The sequence below is a fragment of the Eriocheir sinensis genome, chromosome 1, assembly GCF_024679095.1.
Source record: "Eriocheir sinensis breed Jianghai 21 chromosome 1, ASM2467909v1, whole genome shotgun sequence".
NCBI classification, from domain to species: Eukaryota; Metazoa; Arthropoda; class Malacostraca; order Decapoda; family Varunidae; genus Eriocheir; species Eriocheir sinensis.
Window position 1 is genome coordinate 2,637,384 of NC_066509.1, and position 20,687 is coordinate 2,658,070.

At 41.4% G+C, this 20,687-nt stretch overlaps 1 protein-coding gene across 5 annotated transcripts; it reads right to left on the reverse strand.

Annotated features, from left to right (window-relative positions):
• Window positions 1-549: 549 nt before the first annotated feature.
• Window positions 550-19,237, reverse strand: LOC127006880 (putative uncharacterized protein DDB_G0291608). Of its 5 annotated transcripts, none has more exons than XM_050877449.1 (13): window positions 19,107-19,206; window positions 14,596-14,704; window positions 13,959-14,208; window positions 10,621-10,771; window positions 10,167-10,253; window positions 9,205-9,394; window positions 8,699-8,819; window positions 7,696-7,992; window positions 6,811-7,487; window positions 5,405-6,442; window positions 4,862-4,989; window positions 4,645-4,776; window positions 550-1,996 (listed from the first exon to the last, which is right to left on the reverse strand). In XM_050877449.1, exons 3-13 carry the CDS (start codon window positions 14,174-14,176, stop codon window positions 1,955-1,957), a joined length of 3,081 nt encoding a protein of 1,026 aa, XP_050733406.1. In that variant the 5' UTR covers window positions 14,177-14,208; window positions 14,596-14,704; window positions 19,107-19,206; the 3' UTR covers window positions 550-1,954. The 5 variants fall into 5 exon arrangements, with proteins under 5 accessions (XP_050733406.1, XP_050733476.1, XP_050733338.1 ...); XM_050877519.1 differs by having other exon boundaries at window positions 4,619-4,776; XM_050877381.1 differs by having other exon boundaries at window positions 4,645-4,989.
• Between the last annotated feature and the right edge of the window lie 1,450 nt (window positions 19,238-20,687).

Consider the following 20,687-nt stretch of genomic DNA (forward strand, 5'->3'; position numbering starts at 1 on the left):
CTCTTCACCCAGTCTTCTTCCTTTTTACTCAGCATGCTCCTCTTACCTGGATGACCTTTCCCTATGAGCCATGCTAGGGTGAACCATCAGGCAAAGAACCGAAAGGTCTCACCAACCAATGAGCCAGCCTATCCAAACTCATCAAACAACATAACATAATCCAGTAAGACATAGGCTGGAAAGTTCATTGGGAGTTCATTTTATATGGTCAGGGATAATAGTTTTCTTCTTTTTGACTCTGCATGCTCCTCTCCAGTCACTCTTCTTCCATTTCATTCGGCACGCTCCCCTTAACGCGGTCTTCTTCACTTTCCGTTTCTACTTCATCTACTTGATTCTCCTTTCCTTTGTGCGTGCCTCTCCACTTGTCCCAGCTCCGAGTCGTACAATGAGTAAAACATCAAACTCTGCTAAATACATCAACACTGTTCATGAGCCTGGACAGCAATCACTCTAACCTGCGATGGGTGGCTACTCAAGAGAAAGAGAAGGGCAATACGTGCGCATCAGCAATAAAGACTTAGATGACATGAGAATAAAGTGCAGAAATAGGTTTTCAGTTTTATTTTCAGATTAGAATGTTTGGTTGAATGTTTTCCTAGAATATACCGTGGTATCAGATATCCCATAGATGTTGCCTCGGCCCACCTTGCGCCTTGGCACCTCAGCTCAATAACAGCACTCCCTCTTCACTCTTATATAAAACTTTTCTCCAGCACACCAACGTGACCACACTCGGGTTATGGAGCAGTACATTATAGTTTATAATGGCAGCAGGGAAGACCACCACTTCCTGGGAGCAGTGCATCCATATGACCATACTCCAACAAAACTAGATGTGTAGAATATATATATATCATATATATGTATATATATGTATGCCAAAAAATATAAATAAATCCAGAAGAGGTTGGGGAGATAACAGTCTGCAATGCTTATGGAATCATGGAGAGGAGGCAGTGCTAATCCTTTTGCCAAAAAGGGAAGAGACTTGTCTTGTAGTACAAAGCATCGATAAATAGCACAGACATGAATATCAAACTTCAAATACATGAGTCAATACACACATGAATGCTGGCTACCAAGGGAACAAATGTTTGTGTGTATATTATGGAACAGCAACATGGTGGTAGAATGACTCTTGACATAATTATGATAGTGAGCAAGTGTATACATTTCCATGTAATTCATGTATATAAATTCAACATATACACTTTTCATCCAGATTGCTTGAGTGTTGAGGGTAAAAAGTGACCTATAGGGATGTTAATCATCAGTCTAATATAAGCTCAAAATGATATGTAAATTAAGTAAGAACCATTTGTTGCCAGCAAGAATCTGATGCCAGCACTCCTGGTGGTTATTCTTAACAAGCTGTCCTTCACTCCTGCTTCAGGGTGTTCTCAGGAGCTAAACACTTGGTTAACCTTTTGAGAACACAAAATGCTTCAACAATATAACTCAAACTATGCTGAGGTGTGTAATACAATTTAATACTGAAGTGGAGAAAATATAAAGTATGCCCAACTTCTCCCAGAGCTATTAGCTAGAGATATAGCAAGAATGCCATCTGCCAGGTGCAATGCTATCACAAATCAAGATAATAATGGAAGAAAACGACTCTGAATGCATGCAGGTTAAACAGGCTGCCAAAAACAGCAAAGGGAAAGTGTAAAGCCTCAGTAGATAAAATAAACTGTTAAAAATGGAGCCTATCTAACTCCTCTTTATTAATCCCAATATATTTAAACATATAAAAAAGACCTTAAGAGGGTTCACAGAATGCAGATCGTATTACAGAAAAATTCTACTTTCCTTCTACCGTTTTTTCTTCTAAACAATGCATCTGAAAGTGGCTATATGAATTTGAGGTTTGTTCCCCTAAATAGTTTTGAACAGGATGACATGGGGTCTGGAGCTCAATATATTATACTCTTCTGTAGTTCTTCTTCATTCACACACAATAAAAGTCTGTCCATTTACTGCCATTAGAGATCTGCAAAAGAAGTAAAAACAGGTTATAGGTGGGAGTCATCAGTGGAAGGCAGCAGCATGGATTATGTGAGCTTGGCCTTTTGGTAAACATCATCAATAAAAGATAGATTAGACAATCCTCCCCCCTCTCTCTCACTAGAGCTGGTGATTTAAAGCTTCATAAAGATTAGTAATACTTCATATTTTTTTCCTTGGACAAAATAAGTTCATTTGATATGAAGCATATATGGTAAATCCATATATTAATCCAATGATTACAAGTGACTATATAGAAAAGCACTTGTAATGTTGCCTAAGTGAGGAGGTTCATTTTCTCACTCAACCAGTGAAATACTATCTCTCAGTCTGTTTGTATACTTCAGTTTTAGAAAATCATCTTTATGAAAACTATTGAATATACTTGTTCATGTTGCATGTAAAAAATTAGTGTTTTCTTATGAATATTTAAGAAACCTAATCAGGTTCTTAATGTGATTTTACTCTGCCCTGAGCCAGCCTGTGCATCAACAGGCCAACCTAGGCATCAACGGCAGCAGAAACATATAAACAGAACCCTCAGGATGAATGCCACTTAGAGTTGAGTTGTTCACTGGCCGTGGTCTTGTTACCAACATCCAATGCAGTTTGTACATATGCAATTCTACTAGAATTCTATTACTTGTGCAATTCATAAATTTAAGTGGCAACTTTTGTCTAGGCACCATAGTGGAAATCAAACATGCACACACACAAACACACACATACATACAAGAAAAGACAAAAAGAAATCAATGTATCAGCATTTGAGGAGAGAAGAGGAAGCAGAGACAATTATGGAATATTAGCTAATCAATAATATAGAGGAGGTAGACAATTAAACAGTGGATCGGGATACTTGAGGGGACACAAGAACAGGCAGAGGAAGACTAGATGCGTGAGTGACGACAAGAAATACAGCTTTCCACACACAGAAACACATACGCTGGAAGTAAATATGAGGAAGAAGTGACAGCAACAGTGTTCAGAACATAAAAGATAGGCTGGATCAATGGAGACAGGACACTACTAGCACTGATCAGACCCTGTACACTACAAGGTAAATACAAGAACACAATTCCATCAACCATACACAACCTTCAACATTCAGTGCACTTTAATAGGTTTTCTACCTTTTGCAATATGTTCTCTTATGAAAGCATTATTCATAATTCCAAAATAATCTGCATGAAATGATCAAACAGAAGTTGAACCAGTACTGCTCTATCTTGTTCATGTGAGACAGCCTCGCTTTTGAAAAGAAATCACTGCAGCTTGGTGGTACTTGCCCCCAAAGTGGTTACTTGTATCATTAAGTAATAACACCAAACCTCAAAAGTATGTGGCAAAACCCACCAATTTCCATGGCGAGATTGAAGCACATCCCTTTACCATGATTTCCCTTGATGCATGTTAACCGTATTGAAAGAGCATCCCTTCACATGACCTGATACACTCTGAACCTGCATGGCCAGATTTCAAAGTAACACATCACCCATCCATACACAGTGGAACTTGGAATTACACATAACATGCAACATATATTTCCATTTATATTTGAATTGTTTCCGTATTTCCTACTGTGGACATCACTTCCGCTCTTCATGGCAATCAATTTCATAATGTATCATGTAGTTGTTGGTTTGTGTATTACTTTGGCTAATATAGAAAGAACTGAACCCTCTTTGCCTTAGTTCACTGCTTTTATCATGTGTGTGTGTGCTGGTGAAAGATTCAGTGCCTTGTTACTTACTGCATGTATGAACTTCCTTAGTAAAACCACTTTTTCTTAATTTTTTAACTTTGATCCATCTTCAGAGAGAAGCTAAAGGAGGTAATGAATAATGGTAACACTGTGCAAGCAGTCTTGCACACTACCAGTCGTACTCTTATGTGGCCATCTTTCAAACAAGAAAATTCTATTAAGTACTGCATGGAATATATTACAGTAAAAGTCACTCTGATCCGATTTGCATGTGGGGCCTGCCTCATGCTGGATTATCAGAAATGCTGTACAACTGGATGACACTTTCTGCTCCAAGAGTAACAAATGGAAATGTGGCAGCAATGGAAGAGAATTCTGACATTTCTCGGTAAGTTTTAATCCTCAGGTGGGCAGGGAGGAACCCTCTTCACTCAGTGCTAATACAGTGAAATATTCCTCCCCAGATCTGGACAGGCCAGCATCCCTACTACCCATGTCGTTAACCCGCCTGCCACCATCGTGAAAACACAGAACATTGGGAGGTGCCGGATTATCTCTTGGTGGGCCAAAAAATAGAATATCGGGTTTGCCTGACCATCAGTGATTGGATTACAGGACTTTTACTGTAACAAGATTTGCTGAGAAATTTTTGTTGTACTGTGTGGCTGTTTTAGGTTGCCTTTGACGTAACACTATATTCAATCTCTATGCAAAACCAACGGCAAATCATTCTGCACATTGAAAGAAGAAAATTATCTTGTACAAATTTTGCATCTCTCTTACTCTTTCCAATAGAGAACAAATTCCACTGCTGTGATGTAAATGCAATGTCTGATAAGTCTACATATCTAAGTGACAACTATCAACAGTGAGCTCTATGTCAAACTCTCTGTTAAAGATTACCTTTGAGGATTTCACTCAGCACTTACTCTCGATCTTGTGTGGTTCGTGCTGTTTGGGGTGGTGAAGGGGGGAGATGGAGTTGAAGCCTGGTGGTGGAGAGGTTGGGGGCCACATGGGAGCCACGGAGCGCTGTGTGGGAGCCGCGGGACCCGACTGGCCTGTGTGGGGACCCAAACCAGTTGGCAAGCCAGAGGAAGGAAGGTTGTATGGGATTAAGTTGTTCCAGAGGGGATGAGGACCTGCCTCTGTGAGCTGCTCCATTGTTTTCATCCAATGGGGAGGAGAATCTGAGCGAGAGTCTGTCAGCTGGCCAGAAGACACAATTGCTGGGTCAAGTACCGTCAGATCTGGGGCACCGCTGTTGCTCCATCCTGCCCAACAACAACAAATAATTAGAATAAGTGACATAATAATAAAAAAATGTTTGTGTGGTCTTACATCATGTACACTGAAGCACCTGGAGTCTTACATTATATGCATTGAAGTTACACTCCTAAAACAAATACATGGCATTGAATATTAATGCTGATTACAGGAAATCCTTACTTAATAATTACATGTGATTGAAAATAAATCCTGATAATCCTTACAGAGTTATGGAATGACTAAATGTGCAGCTTAAAAACACAAGTCTGTTAGAACAGTTTGGATTCCCTGTAACATTTCTGCATATAAACACAATGGCCATAACACTTTCTGGGTACAAAAGTGGGTAGTAGGGACAAAAATGTAATTTCTTGCCAACTAAATTACTTTTGAGTCCATACAAACCAGTGAAGCACATACCTTTGTGGGAGTTTGCTAGAGAGCTCATGGTAAGTTGATGAAGGAGGGACTGCTGTGAAGGATGCTGCTGCTGTTGTTGCTGTTGCTGTTGTTGCTGCTGGTGTTGGTGAGCCATGTTCAAGAAGTTTGTAAGAGGATTGTTCTGTGATGTCTGGTTGTTTGCTCCGCCTGCGAGGGAGTTCAGCGTGTTGACCGTGTTGAGGGTGTTCATGGTGCTGACGGAACTTATGGTCGGCAGGATGCTACGGAGGCCGTTCTCTAAGTCTTTGAGAAGGAACGCATCACCTTTAGGGAGTCCTATACCAGGTGGACCTTGAGAGGCACTGAGGGGTGTGTCCATGTTCAGAAGGGAGGGAGGGGTGAGCAAATGCTGAGGCATGCTATTGGCCATGCCTCCGGGCAGGCCACCGCTTCCCAGCCCGCCAGAGTTATTGCCGCCCAAGAGGTTTCCACCCAGGCCTGGAGGTACGCCCAAGCCATTGGATCCCACCATGCCGTTGATGGGTGGAGGAACAGAGGGGCCAGAGCCAATACCTGCTGTGCCCAAGGAAGGATTGCTAGGCAGTCCACTGAGGAAGGGAGGAAGCAGCTTACTGGGCTCAGGCTGGCTCTGTCTGGGCATCCCGTAAGAATTAAAGCTACTCAGACCATTAAAACCGGGAGGAGGTAACCGAGCACGGGACTGTCCGCTGGAAGAGTAGTCCATCAGTGACTTAATACCTGCTCTCAACTGCTGATGCTGCTGGTGCTGGGACTGTAGTTGACTGTGGTGATGATGGTGGTGTGGGTGGTGGTGGTTTATCTGGTGCTGGTTTCGAAGTTGCTGTTGTTTCTGTTCTATTTTTATGTCTTCGGCCAATGCTTTGTTAGTTTCTTCAAATGGATCGAAACCTAGTTCGTCATCTACAAAATTACTGCTGACTGGAAGGTCGTCACTCTTTTCAAAATCAAATATACTGTTCCAGGTGCCGTTTGTGTGGCTCTGAGATGGAAACACACTGTCCATGTCAAAGACTTCTGATGGTTTGCTGGTCCAATCTGTAAGTAAGACAAAATAAATATCATCATGTACTTCTCTAAGACCACAAGACACAAGAGGGCTCTGATGAACTACCCTGAGTAAGGCAGATGTGGATGTTCACTATCGGCAGTTCACTCGTTAGAAAAAGCATGCAACTTTGATACGAATACTAAATTGGTTAAATAAAAAAAATATTCCATTGACGCTACTGCTAAAAAGATGACTAAGAAAATGGTAAACAAGCATGACTTTAAAGGACTCTGGAGCCTATTAATATTTTGCCTATTGATTCAGGTTTTAAGGTCGGGAGAAATTTAAGTTTATCAGTGACTTTATGGTACCAACTCAAGGACTCATGGTGGTCGACTGAGGCTACCCGACTGACCTGGTGTGGTGCCGTGGGTATGCTGCTGACTGGTGGCCGGGTTGCTGTGATGTGACTGGGAGGACTGTGGCTGCTGTGTCTGTTGTTGCAGCTGCTGTGTCTGTTGTGCCTGATGTTGATTCTGTTGCTGCTGCTGTTGATTTTGGTGCTTTGACTGATGTTGATGTTGATGTTGATGTTGCTGAGGGGAGGTAGAGGCTGGAGGAAGCGGAGGGGATGTTCTTTGAAGGGAAAGCGCTGGGCCGGAGGAGAAGAAGCTGTTGTTGTTGTCAGAGAAGAGGGAGGCAGCAGCAGATGACCGGGATAACTGTTGTGGTAAGGGGAGGGAGGAGGAAGGTTCTGAGGAGGACGAGAGGGACGAAGGAGGGGTAGGCAAGGGAGAGGAGTCGTCTTGGCACAGCCCTTGCACGCATGACACCGGTACTGGGGAGGAGGAGCAGGGGAGAGGAGAGGAGGGAATCATGGGACCGTCAAATGGTGGGGGAGGAGTGGTGGAGGCGGAGGAGGTGCAGCTCTCCTGGCCCGAGGATGGCGAGGACGTGGCCACAGGACTTACACTGTGGCCCATCATGTCCACCCCCAGGCCATTACTGCTGCAGCCGCTAATACCATTTGTGCTGATGTTACTACTGTTGCTGCTGCTGCTGCTTGAGTTGTTTGACCTTTCTTTACTCCCTCTGAAAAAGTGAAGTTTCCCCGTGAGAAAATGAGAAAATAAACCTTGATTCAGTGCAGATAAAAAGAATATTAGCCTGTGTCTGCATATCCCAACCTCTTGCAGACTTCTTATGTTCTTAACTTCTTATATCACACAATAAAGTAGAATATAATCAATTATCATAAAAAACAAATGATCATCTCCCCACTCACATCACCATAACTTACCTTTTACTAACAGAATTATTATTATTATTACTGTTATTATTATTATTATTGTGTTCATCTGTTGGAGTGTGTCTTGCTGAGCCGTTACTTCTGTCTCCTCTGCTGGATTTAGACTTCTTCCCTTCCTTCGGGGCCGTCGCACTAAGGGATGGCCAGGCCTCCCCTGTGCTGGGGGCCGAGCCGTGGGGGTCTTGCTGGTTCTTGGGGGCGCTGTTCTCCTTCCCCCCGCCTGATGAACCCTTTTTACTTGAGCCTCCACTTCCTGAGTTGTTGGTTTGAGTTGGTGGAGATGGAGTACTGAAAGCGCCACAAAAGGAGGGTTGGAATAAAGCTGAAGAGGCGCTGAAAAATATGCATAGAAAAGGGAGTGGGTGGAAAAAGGTGACAATACTGCTTTAACCCGGTAGCAGCGACGGACCAAACTTGTGGCTTTACCGTGTAGCAGTGATGGGCCAAATTTGTGGCTTTACCGTGTAGCAGCGATGGGCCAAACTTGTGCCACGATTTAAACCCCCCAAAATAGATTATACATAAACTGATCACAAATGCTTTGATATATATTTTGAAATGGTTTGTGTGAGTGATGATTTTTTTCTCATTTTTCTCGCTTAGAGGGACCATTAATAAACATGATCCCCGCTGCTACCGGGTTAATATAATATGCATAAGTTGCAGGATACAAAATGAACAAATAACGATGCCCAGTGAGCTGAATCTTATGGCCATTCATCTCACTAGTCTGTCTCTTAAACCTCTCTTGGAAGATGTATATTGTCAAGGAATTTATGTACTTGTATTGAGATCACTGAAGTAGAATAATAAAGGTAACTGTTATCTTTGTATCTCTTATAATTCCAACATCCCCTCAAGCCGATTATCTAGGAAAAGTTTCTTCTCTTTGTTTCATGTATGTGGAATGTGTATATATGTTGTGTTTCTTCCCAGTACGCCATGATTCACTACAAGTCATCATCTGCTTGTAGATCCCACAGGTGGCACTTACTTAGTCTTTTCAGTTGCTGGGTTCCCTGGACTTCCTAAGTATTGATCCTGAAGCTTCTTCTCAAACTCCTGATGTTTCCCTTGTTGCATTTCCTCCTTCGTAAAGCTTGCCGATTCATCTCCTACAAAATACAACCAAACATATTAACTCATTAAGTATTCACAAAAGCACTCAGTAATCTTTTGCAGCATGGGGGAATGCCTACCCCCATAAACTCCATGGTGATAAATGAGCACACTCTACAGCTGCAACATGCAAACTTGTTTCCTCATCCTTTAAAGTTCTGGCACTAGTTAACAAAGCCAATATTTACCAAGAAAAGATTATTTGTGTAAGTTGGGGACTGCCTGTAAATGTTTAAAACTTCTTGCTTTAAACATGCCTTTTAAAAACTGAACCTTAACTGCCAATATCTGATGCAATTATTTTCTTACTACCTAAAAATTTACATGATGCTTTTTGACACCAGATTATTGTCAGACAGAAGAATAACAAAGTCACTTCACCTAATTCATGAAGGTACATGCAGTCAGGCTTGGGGCACTGTTGATTCTTCATAAAATGGGAGCAATATTTAGTGGTACCAAGGGAGGCTTTCAAGGTCCGCCCATCTACATGGATGTTATTAACGGCCTGGATTGCTCTCAAGGCGTCCTCTGCCCGCTGGTAAGTAACGTAGGCTGATGCGCTTGGCCCCTGGAAACATAAGTCACAAGATGCTCACACTTTGTTTGTCAACTCAGTACAGTCTGTGGGCACTTTAAAGGTAGGTTTGAGGATAGGTTGAATAAATTAAAGTTCAAATAAACTGACTTTAATATTGACATAACGGAAAAGTAATACTGTTAAGGCTATGTTCCATGAAGAAGTAAAGCATAAAAACAAAGAATTAAAAGTTAATGAGACACATTTTACAGGTAAAGAAATACAAGTAGCAATCAGTCTTGGTACTCTTCACAATGCTTTCAGTATAACCATGTATGGGAAAACACGCTCCAATTTAGCTTCCTCAAATACTGACCAGTGTTACTGTGTTGTGACCAAGGTTACAAAACCTGTCCACAAAACATTCAAGGAAGGAAGCTGAGTGGGCGCATGATGCACATCATATATGATAATGCTAACAAGAGTAAGAGTACCGCGGTTTGCTACTTTTCTTGGAGTATTTTACTTGTAAAATGTATTTCAGTGGCTTCTAGTTTTGGTGCTACTGGAGGCACAGCTGTACAAAAGCACCATGCATTTTGCAGTGGAGTAACAGCACTGCGTGCACAGAAGTAGTGTTGAACTATATGTGTCAATGGTGGAAATGTTAGGTTATGGATAATTTGAATTCATAAAAATTATGTTCACATAAAAGACAAACAGACTATACATTTGGTTCCATTCTGATTTTAAAACATAAAAGTTTATATAAACTGAGACAACTGAACTGATTCCCAGGTAACTTGATATCCAGCAGACTCACCTGAGACCCTGCATAACTGGTGCTGTGGTTTATTACAACTTTATGGATTTTCCCAAACTTTCCAAAGTAATCTTGCTTTTTTAAGGTCTGAAAACAAACAAAGAAAAAAAGGTTATGCTTTGCATACACTAAACACAATATTTTTTGTTACAAAGAAAAAATATAAATAATGAAAAGTATATAGTGAGTAAGTTTAGAAAAAAATTAGTATCTTAATCTTTATAGATATATGGAACTGCAGAGTTTATTTAGTTTTATATTGTTTTGCAGCATGGCATCCTTCAATCAAAGATATAAACCTGCCCTAAATACTGCAAACTACCTGATGCATGTCCTTTGCTATGGACTAGCAACCACAAGTTAGTTCCCTTATATCTTATCTCTGGATTCCTTATTGTCAGTGATTTAGGAAGTGGGCTAGACAGAGCCCATGAGAAGGCAGCAGAAACTTTACCTCAGCATCAGCTAACCGAGTAGACAGGCCGACCACAAACACTAGATTTTTCTGGACTACCCGCACGTTGGCTAGGTGCTTCCGGTTCTCGGTCACCTTCTGTTTCCGCTGGGCATCCTTCTGCCGTTTTTCTTGCTTTATTCGCTGAAGGCTGAAATAGAGGATCAGTTAACATTCTTATCAATAAATACAACAGGTCATGTAACTACACAATTCCTTAACCCGGTAGCTGCAGGGATCAAGTTTCTTAAAGGCCCCTCTAAGTGAGAAAAATGAGAAAAAATCATCACTCACACAAACCATTTCATAATATATATCAATGCATTTGTGGTCAGTTTATGCATCATCTATTTTTTGGGGTTTATATCATGGCAAAAATTTGGCCAGTCGTTGGTACACGGTAAAGCCACAAATTTGGCCCGTCGCTGCTACCGGGTTAAACCATATAAGCCAAACAAGACACATTTTCTTGAAGCTAATTTAACTCAGCTTTACTATCTTGGTGCCCTGGGATTATAGATGATTATGGTGCCCTGGGATTATAGATGATTAAACAGTTCCGTGGTAGTTCCTTTTGTTTGGGGCTGCTTGTACAGGTACCCCTGCCATCTTTAAGGGCAGTGACAACAGCTGGATACAACTAGCTTACTGAGTGGTATAACCAACATTATGGGGAAAAAACATCGATTCATAAGGTAAAGGTAAAGCTGGAGGCATACGCTATAGCTGCGTGTGGCCTCAGTGCTCATCTCTGTCTCACTCACCCTTGAGCCTGTGGTGGGAGAACCCATTACCCCAGGACACAGGGCAAGTGTACATCCAAGTTACCACAGTTTGCTTTCTCCAGATTTCCCTAGGTAACCATTTATCGATCTGCCTGAGAGGGAGGATAAACAGTTGGGTGAGCTGTGCCCCGACTGCTCAGGCTGGAGTTTGTGCCCGGGTTTGTGGCTTCATAGCTGGGCACACTAACCACCATACCAATGGTTTCTGTTTTCCAAAACATATCAGTTTTTAACAGCAGTAGCAACAATCTTTTGACTGATGCCCCTGAGGGTTCACTTTTGCTGAGTGTGTGACTGAAGTTTGATTCATGTACAGCCAAACACACATACAATCACACATATACAACTCTATACAATCGAGAAAGGGTTACCATGGGGGAACGTATGGCTTTATTTCCAACATCCTCGCTGATCCTGGGCACTTTCACCCAACTCCAGTCTTATCATTGCGAATGACGGGAGTAATATTAGTAGACGTGGCCGTGATCGGATGTGTTGCGTCTTGCTCCACGCAGAGAGTGCTTTGTCGACATGGCCGTCAGGGCCAAGGGCGTGAGTGATTTGTGTTACGTTTATGAGGATTTCACAGGCGAGAAATGGATTGGATGCTGTTTGTGCCCTAAATGGTGTCATGTGAAGTGTGCTCACTTGTCTGGAATTAAGCAAGATAATATACCTAAAAAAAATAATTGGATTTGCACCCCATGCCTTCATAAAGCATCTCTGGCTACCAAACTTGTGGAAAAATTGGATGAATTCAATCAAGAATTATCTAAAGACATATCTGTGGTAATAGATGGAGTTGAATCAAGGGCTGAGAAGGTGTAGGAGGGCCTGGGGTCAGTTGCTGACGCCCTTCGAGCTGACCAAGCACTTAGTTGGGCTGAGGTGGTGAAGAGAGACAGGAAAGTCAAGAAGAATCTCCTGGTTGTGAAAACTTCTACCCAGGAAAAGAAGGCTACAGATATGAAGAATGAAGTCTTCCAGGCATTGAATGGCATTCAAATAACTGATTCAAGATTCACAAATGGAGGTAATATTGTCATGAACTTTGATAATGAAAACACAAGGGCTGAGGCTGCTCAAAAATTGGAGCCTGTTGAGCAAATTAGTACCAAGAGTGTTGGAAAGATGAAACCAAAGATCATGATATGCAATGTGCATAAAGAGGAGACCAAGGAAAAAATAAAGGAGACCATCTTAGACCGCAATGAGTTCTTACGCACAATTCAGGGTGTTGAGAATAAGATTGAGCTGATGTTTAGTAAGCCTACAGCTGGTGGCACGATGCACTACATTTTGAGGTGCAACCCAACTGTTAGAGAGCTGATTTACAAGAATCATGACAAGTTGAAATTAGAATGAGGAATATACACAGTGAGAGACAGATACCATGCAATTATATGTTATCATTGTCAGAGATATGGCATCTTGAGGCCAACTGTACTCCTAAGAGCAATAGAGAAGCCCCAAAATGTTTCAAATGCGCTGGCGATCATAAATCAAAGGAGTGCGCCATGGCTGAGAAGAAATGCATAATTGTGTGAGGTACAAGAATCCTGAAATCAACCACTCAGCGAATGACCAGTGTTGTGTAGTTCTTCAAACCGAAATCGAGAGAATTCGTAACATAACCGATCATGGCTATTAATTGCTGTTTGTACTCAAAGACAAATTGTGTCTTGAATGTTCGGTGAGTTGGAAATAATTTACTGCCACACGGCCAAGTGACTATCATGAGGCCAAGTTTTATTAAAAGGACATCAAGAGCCTATTCATGAAAGCAATCAAGACTCACTCACTCACTATGACGTGAATAAATGTATCAAGGATATTATTGAGGCTAACATCGTAATTGTTGACGGCCCTCGCAGAACGCTGCACTAGCCGTGGAGCGGGGCCTGAAACCTCATCAACGGTAAACCGTACGGCAAACATCATGTGACTAGGCAATAGTAGATTTCCAGCTCCACTGATATTCTATGGCACCAATGTCATGTGTGTGGTGTGCCATTAGCTGAAACATCACTATGTGGTGGATGTCTGTACATGTGTGTGTGTGTGTGTGTGTGTGTGTGTGTGTGTGTGTGTGTGTGTGTGTGTGTGTGTGTGTGTGTGCAATGTTTTGACAACAGGATTAAATCTGAAATTACACTGGTGAAGTCTATACAAATCCTTTCAATTGTGGAGTAACCTGTGAGTGAGTGTTAGGCTGTTGGCCTCCAACATGCCCAGCACCAGGATGGATGACAGGATGCAGCAAAATGGGTAATGGCTGCTTCCATCCAGAGAACACATCATAATCCTTACTCAGATAAATAAAGTCTAATGACTTCTTTCAGCACACAAAAATTATGAGTAAGGTTCTACACCTAAGCACAGTTAATCACAGACAAGAGAAAACTAATAAGAAAAACTTCATCATCAAAACTGAATCATACTCTATTTCAGTTATATACTAATCAAAGAATATCTTGGTTGTCCACATGAGCAACAACTATCTACATCACATAACACACATTGAAGAAAACAAAAACAATGGCAAAAACATACTCTTCATGCGATAAAGGCTTGAAGTCCGCAGGGTTCTCAGGATACGCTTTCCGACAAGCTGGACACAGACCATTCTCATCTGTCCGAATCCGATGCCAGCAGAAACGGCATATCTGGTAGCCACACGTACAGGGGAAGAAATTCAGGTCATCCATCTCCAGAGGCTCCATACAAAGGGGGCACTCCACCATATCCTCACTTATGTTTAGCACCGACATGTTTGGTGATCCCGTATCCGATAGTGGACCACCTGGAGAAGAGATGCAGCGGGTTGAGTATGTTGTAACCTGAGAGGGAGGTTAGTCTTGTGGGGAGGAGTCAGGATGATTTATAAGCTATGAAAAAATAAGTGACGTTACTCCCACATTGCTGTTCCGTGGTTAGTCTTGGTTCTCTAAAGCATATGTTTAAAGTAGAGCTGCAGGGCTCATCAAGGTTTGTACCTTTTCCTAATAAAGTGCAACCCGCCATTTTCTGGCTAAGACAAACAGTTTACTAAATCTCCCATGACCATCAATGCATAGTATACATGATGGATTGTCTGTTACCTAGCCTATGTTGGTGCACTAAGGAACATCAAGCAGCGGAGAAGCAAGCTAACACACAGGGAAGTGGAGGGAAGGTAGGCTTGAGTTACCTCAGTAACTTGGAAGCTGATGACAAAGGATGTGGCTGGATGTGTCGTGAGGATCAGAAACCACACGGGAGTCTGGTAGCTTCAATTAACACAGGGTGAGGTGAAAGGCCTAGGAAACAAGAAATGTTTCATGTGAGTTCGTGTGAGAGAGTTTCATGTGATAAATGCTATGTAAGTGTTTAAAATAACAGATCTAATCTCTCCTAGGAATATGATTTTTATCGAGATATTTTTACCATAAGATACCGTATCATTATACTACAAATTCCTTAATCACTAGTTCACTCATTATATTTTATGTACTAGCTCAACTTGGCAATGTATTCCCCTGCACATGGAACTTTGTGGAAAGACCAATGGCAGACGTCAGTAGGCTGGGTTAAGTCGAACTCCAGTCAATTCAGCTGTGACTGTTATCTTTGCAATATATATACAACCAAGAATGTCAAGACCTTTCAATTATAACCTAACAAAAGTGGCAGAAATGGTGGCTGAAATAATTCTGAAAACCTGCAAACTCTAGACATGTCATCCGAGAGAACTGAGGTCTGCTTCCCCACTCTAACATACTGCCAAGGACAGCCACATACCACCACGCCTTCTTCCTCAGCCCAGGCACTGGTCCCAAGTTTTGAAGGCTCCAGTGATCCTGCTTAACGCCTCTCCCAACACTCACAGCTTTTCGAGTTTGGCGGCAAATTGCAAATGATCATCTACTGCCAGCCTTCACCTCTAATTTTTCCGACTGTTTAATTATCTTTCCAAATTGTAACTCTTCAGTCTGGTTCTTTGTTTCTGTTTACTACCCAGACTACAGGGTTACTGGTTTAAGAAGCAGGTCGTCTCTCTCTGAGCTAATGAGAGGATATAATATAGGTGAGGAAACAATGCAGTCTTCAGTTATGGCATGTTACATCCTGATATATGAACAAACAATTTACCGGGAATACGGAGATTAATGTAGCCACCTCCGCTGCAACTGACAACAATGGCGCAATACAAAACGTAACACATGTATGAGAGAGAGAGAGCGAGAGAGATCCAAGAACCAAGACATGCACACGCTTATATAATGTCTCATTTAATTTCGTTCGTTTACTTGTTTTGTTTTTTATATATGCCGCTGGGCGAAATCAAACTACAAATATAATTTTTAAACAATTAAACTTAACAAATTAAAACCTAACCTAACCTGAGCTAGCCTAACCATATCTTACTTAACCTAACTTAACCTGACCCCCCCCCGGCAAAATATAAACAAAAAAATATAAACATTGTACTAAACTGCATTCATAAACTTTGTAACTCTGTATTTTTGAGGCTTCTTTAGTTTTCCGGAAGATAATGGTTACTGCACTGAATTCAGAGAAATAAAATAGAACTTAAAATGTCATTATTAATTTCATGCGAGATAGCTACATGTAATTCCATGTTAGTGTAATTTATTAGTTACTGAAAACCCGCTCCAGCTGTTAGCACACCCCATCTATATTGTACCCTCCCCTTAGCCAAACATCCAACATTCTGTTTATTTCTTGTTCGGGGATATGCTCTAACCTAGCCCATTCTGAGATATGAAAATGAAGATCTGAAGTTGATAAAAGACAATAATGAAAAAAGGTTATTTTGTAAGGTAGAAAATGAGATATGGGTGCACTAATATAACTATTCTTAACCCTTGGCTGTTCTAAACTATGGAAACATGTAAATATATTGGCACCAGAACAGAGCACTCATGGGTTTCCACGCCCATACCTTGCCAGAGAGCAACACAATAATTGCTAAGGTAGGAAATGAGATCGGGAAACGTTAATGGAACCAATCTTAAGCCTTGGCCCTTCTGATTTATGGAAACGAATGTCTGAAGGTTAGCAAAAAAAATATCACAGTAACAGAAGATTGATTTGTAAATTAGGAAATGAGATATGGATGTGTAATAAACCCAATCTTAACCCTTGGGCTTCTGAGCTCTGGAAACGTACAAATTATGAAATGTATTCCCACCATAACGAAGCCCATGCCGGTGTCCATGCCCATACAATATTTGCTAAGGTGGGAAATGAGATAGGGGCAAGTTAATGGAACCAATCTTAACCCTGGGCCTTTCTGAGCAATAGAAACGTATCAATTATTAAACATACTGGCACCATAACAAAGCCCATGAAGGTTCCCACGCCCGCACAATATTTGCTAAGGTAGGAAATGAGATAGGGTGCATTAATAAAAAAACAATCTTATTCTTTGACCCCTCTAAGCCATGGAAACGTATCAATTATTAAACATACTAGCACCATAACAAAGCCCATGAAGGTTCCCACGCCCGCACAATATTTAAGAACATAAGAACATAGGGAAATTGCAAGAGGCCGGGTAGCCTACACAGGGCAGCTCCAGAATCCCCCCCACTACTCACGATGGGTGAGGTGTAGTTACAGGGATTACAGGTAGAGGCTTGATCCTCGTTATACCGGCGGTACTAGGCACCCACCAGTACCCTGTCACCTTACTGCACCCACACCTCACTGCCACCTGTCATCCTCGTCCATGTAGCTATCCAGTCTACTACTAAAATAAGCTATCGTCCCTGCACTAACTATGTGATTGCTGAGTCTATTCCATTCCCCCACCACCATATTGCTAAGCCAATGCTTGCCTATATCTCTCCTAAATCTATACTTTTCTAATTTAAATCCAGTACTGCGAGTTCTATCCTGCTGGCTAATTTTCAGTACTTTACTTATATCGCCTTTGTTGTAACCCTTGACCCATTTGGTGAGGTAGGAAATGATTGGGACAAGTTAATAAAACCAATCTTAACTTTTGGCCCCTCTAAGCTATGGAAACGTACAAATTATTAAACCTACTGGCACCATAACAAAGCCCACACAGGTTTCCACGCCCATACAAGATTTGCTAAGGTAGGAAATGATTGGGACAAGTTAATAAAACCAATCTTAACTTTTGGCCCCTCTAAGCTATGGAAACATATAAATTATTAAACCTACTGGCATTATAATAAAGCCTACACAGATTTCCACGCCCATACCCTTCTGGAAAGCAATAATATATTTTTCAGGGCAGCGATCAACTCTAGACCTTTCTGAGCAATGGAAACGTATCAATTATCAAATCAATTAACACCATTACAAAGCACACACAGGTTTCCACGCCCATACCTGGCTGTAAAGCAACACTATTTTTTTTTAGGGTAGAATGCCTTGACAAAAAACAATTAACTGTAGACCTTTCTGAGCAATGGAAACGTATCAATTATCAACTCTATTAACACCATTACAAAGCACACACAGGTTTCCATGCCCATACCTGGCTGTAAAGCAACACTATTTTTTTTTTAGGGTAGAATGCCTTGACAAAAAAAAATCAACTCTAGACCTTTCTCAGCAATGGAAACGTATCAATTATCAACTCTACTAACACCATTACAAAGCACACACAGGTTTCCATGCCCATACCTGGCTGGAAAGTAACACAATATGGACTAGTCTGCTCAGCCCCTCAGCTCCTGTGAACCAAAACAAACCATTCCCTGCAAAGCTTTCTCCTCTGCTCCCCTTCACTCTGGCCTCACTCACCTCCCTTCACGCCTATAAAGACTACTGGACGCCAATCAAGTGTCATACGAATTCACAAACCACTCCTCCTTGGAATAATACGATTTTTACGTCAAATAAAACCAAAAGCAGACTACAGTGACCTTCATAGGGGGATAATACGAAGGCTATCCACTAATTTTCACTTGTTCAACCCTTCCTGTTTAGCTAAAAGGGTCACATGAGTGCTTTATGATGCAAGAAGGGACTGCAATAATTCGTTTTTCCCATCAAATAAAACCGAGACCAGCCCACAGTGACTTTCAAGGGGGGATAAAACGTATGGTCCCCACCCTTCACATTCCGCAAAAACGTTCACAGGACAGCCATCAAGAGTAATACGAATCCACAAAACCTTCACAGTTGACATAAGAAGTTTTTCCAATCAAATAAAACCAAGACGAGCCCACAGTGACCTTCATGGTGGAATAAAATGAAGGCTCTCCACTCCCTTCTTGTCCTGGTACCCCCTTCCTATTTAACTACGAGGGTCACAGGAGTGCTTTAGGATGCAAGAAAGGACACCACTAATTCGCTTTTCCCCTCAAACAAAACCGAGGAGCCCACAGTGACCTTCAATGGGGCATAAAAAAATAAATAAATAAATAAAATGAAGGCTCTCCACTCCCTCCCTATACTGACCATTGAAAACCTCCAAGCCCCGTCTATATGATCCAGCTGACCATCCCCTTTTCCTCTGGCAGGGCCCCAAGTGTTTATTTGTGTCTTCCCAAACAGAAGTGGAGGAGAGTAAAGAGAATAGTTAACATATTTATTACCACGTCTCCCTCGGGACCTCTGCCTCGCCCTGAAGCCTCGCAGCGGACATGGAGAGCATTACGGAAGCTTGAGGAGCCCGTGGATAAAAAGGCGAGGACGGGAAGGCGAGGAAATACTCACAAATAAAATAGGCAGAAATTTGCTGGCGAAATTAAGGTTGAGGTTAACACTGCGCCTGCGCCGCCTGGAAGGTCCCGGATGAAACAGATGACGCGCGGGGGCTCACACGCCTCCACCTGCCTCATTTAACGCGATTTTTAGGGGGAAAATCGCATATCTATACTCTTTCTAGACACCGGATTATTAAAACGGAAGCCCAGTCCTTTGTTTCCATATATAAATTGTTTGGTATATGAGTGGAATTATTTATAAGTGTTCATAAGGGTCGTTTTATCAGCCTTATTTAACGCGATTTTTAAGGGGGAAATCGCCTATCTATACTCTTTCTAGACACCGGATTATTAAAACGGAAGCCCAGTCTGTTGTTTCCATATATAGCTTGCTTGGTATATGCGTGGAATTATTTATCAGTGTTCATAAGAGACATTTTTCCTTAGATCAGCCTTATTTTATCTTTTTGGTACGATAACAAAGCATCTATATGAACTCTTTTCTAGACAACAAATCATTAAAATAAAAGCCTAGTCTGTTTTAGCCATGTAATATCAGCCTGAGTTATACATGTGATAATTTATAAGTGTTCCTATACGAGACATTTTCCCAGAGTTGGCTTAGACCAACCTTATTTTATCTCTTTTTGGTAGGATAAATCGCCTAAATTAACCTCCAACTAGACAATAAATCACTGAAATAAAGCCTAGTCTGTTTCAGCCATATATTATCAGGGTGAGTTATAGATAATTCATAAGTGTTCCTATACGAGACATTTTCCCAGAGTTGGCTTCGGTCAGCTGGTGGCTTGTCAATAGTGGAATAAACGTATAAGCTGGATCTTCAGAGACTCACTATAGAACGTTATCCAGGAGCAATTTTATTTTTTGGTGGATGAAAAAAATATATATTAGCCCAAAACGTATCCTTAGTATCCATAGCCTTCGGGAAAATCCTCGAATAAAACAAATAAAGGGAATTTCTATGTATTTTAAGGCCTAGGAAAGCTGAGATATGTTCTGTGGGGTGACTCCTGAGGGCAAAGGGAGATATTAAAAACAGAAATTAAAACGCAAAACAAGGCTGAAGGAAAAACACAAAGGATGAAGAGGGTCCAATCCTCTTCCCCAGCTGGCAGGTGAATCTTCCCTTGAAAATAGCATTGGATTTCTTGACAGGACGGCCATCAGTGTCCGGGAGCGTCCCATTGTCGTACTCGTCGCATTATACATCCCGATTTCAACCCAAGTTCTGAATATTTTCTCCCCAGCCTACACTAAAAATCGATATTCAGTCATAAATCTCAGTAAAACCGTTGATTATAGATGTTTTTGGTGAGCCTAGAGCTGGTTTAGTTTTCGTATTTTATTATTATTTGTCGTACTTCTAGGAGCGGTGGTGTACAACGCTACCAGATTCTTGTACTTGGCGTATTGTTTTTGTCGATTTCTGACCAAAACCTATCAAACCCACAAAGATAACGATATGAATTCATAATCACTATTAAAATCGGTAATTATTGAGGCTCTTTTTTGCAGTATTCATGGGCCAGAAACCAGAAAATACAATGTTATGAGTACGATAATCTGG

What these genes read in the sequence shown, in the direction of transcription:
- LOC127006880 (XM_050877297.1), bottom strand. Translation starts at nt 14,176, where the DNA reads ATGTCGGTGCTAAACATAAGTGAGGATATGGTGGAGTGCCCCCTTTGT. An exon ending in CTCGGTTAGCTGATGCTGAG is followed by an intron (nt 10,254 to 10,620) that starts GTAAAGTTTCTG and finishes GTTTGTTTTCAG; the next exon opens with ACCTTAAAAAAGCAAGATTA. An exon ending in CATGTACCTTCATGAATTAG is followed by an intron (nt 8,820 to 9,204) that starts GTGAAGTGACTT and finishes TGTATTTTGTAG; the next exon opens with GAGATGAATCGGCAAGCTTT.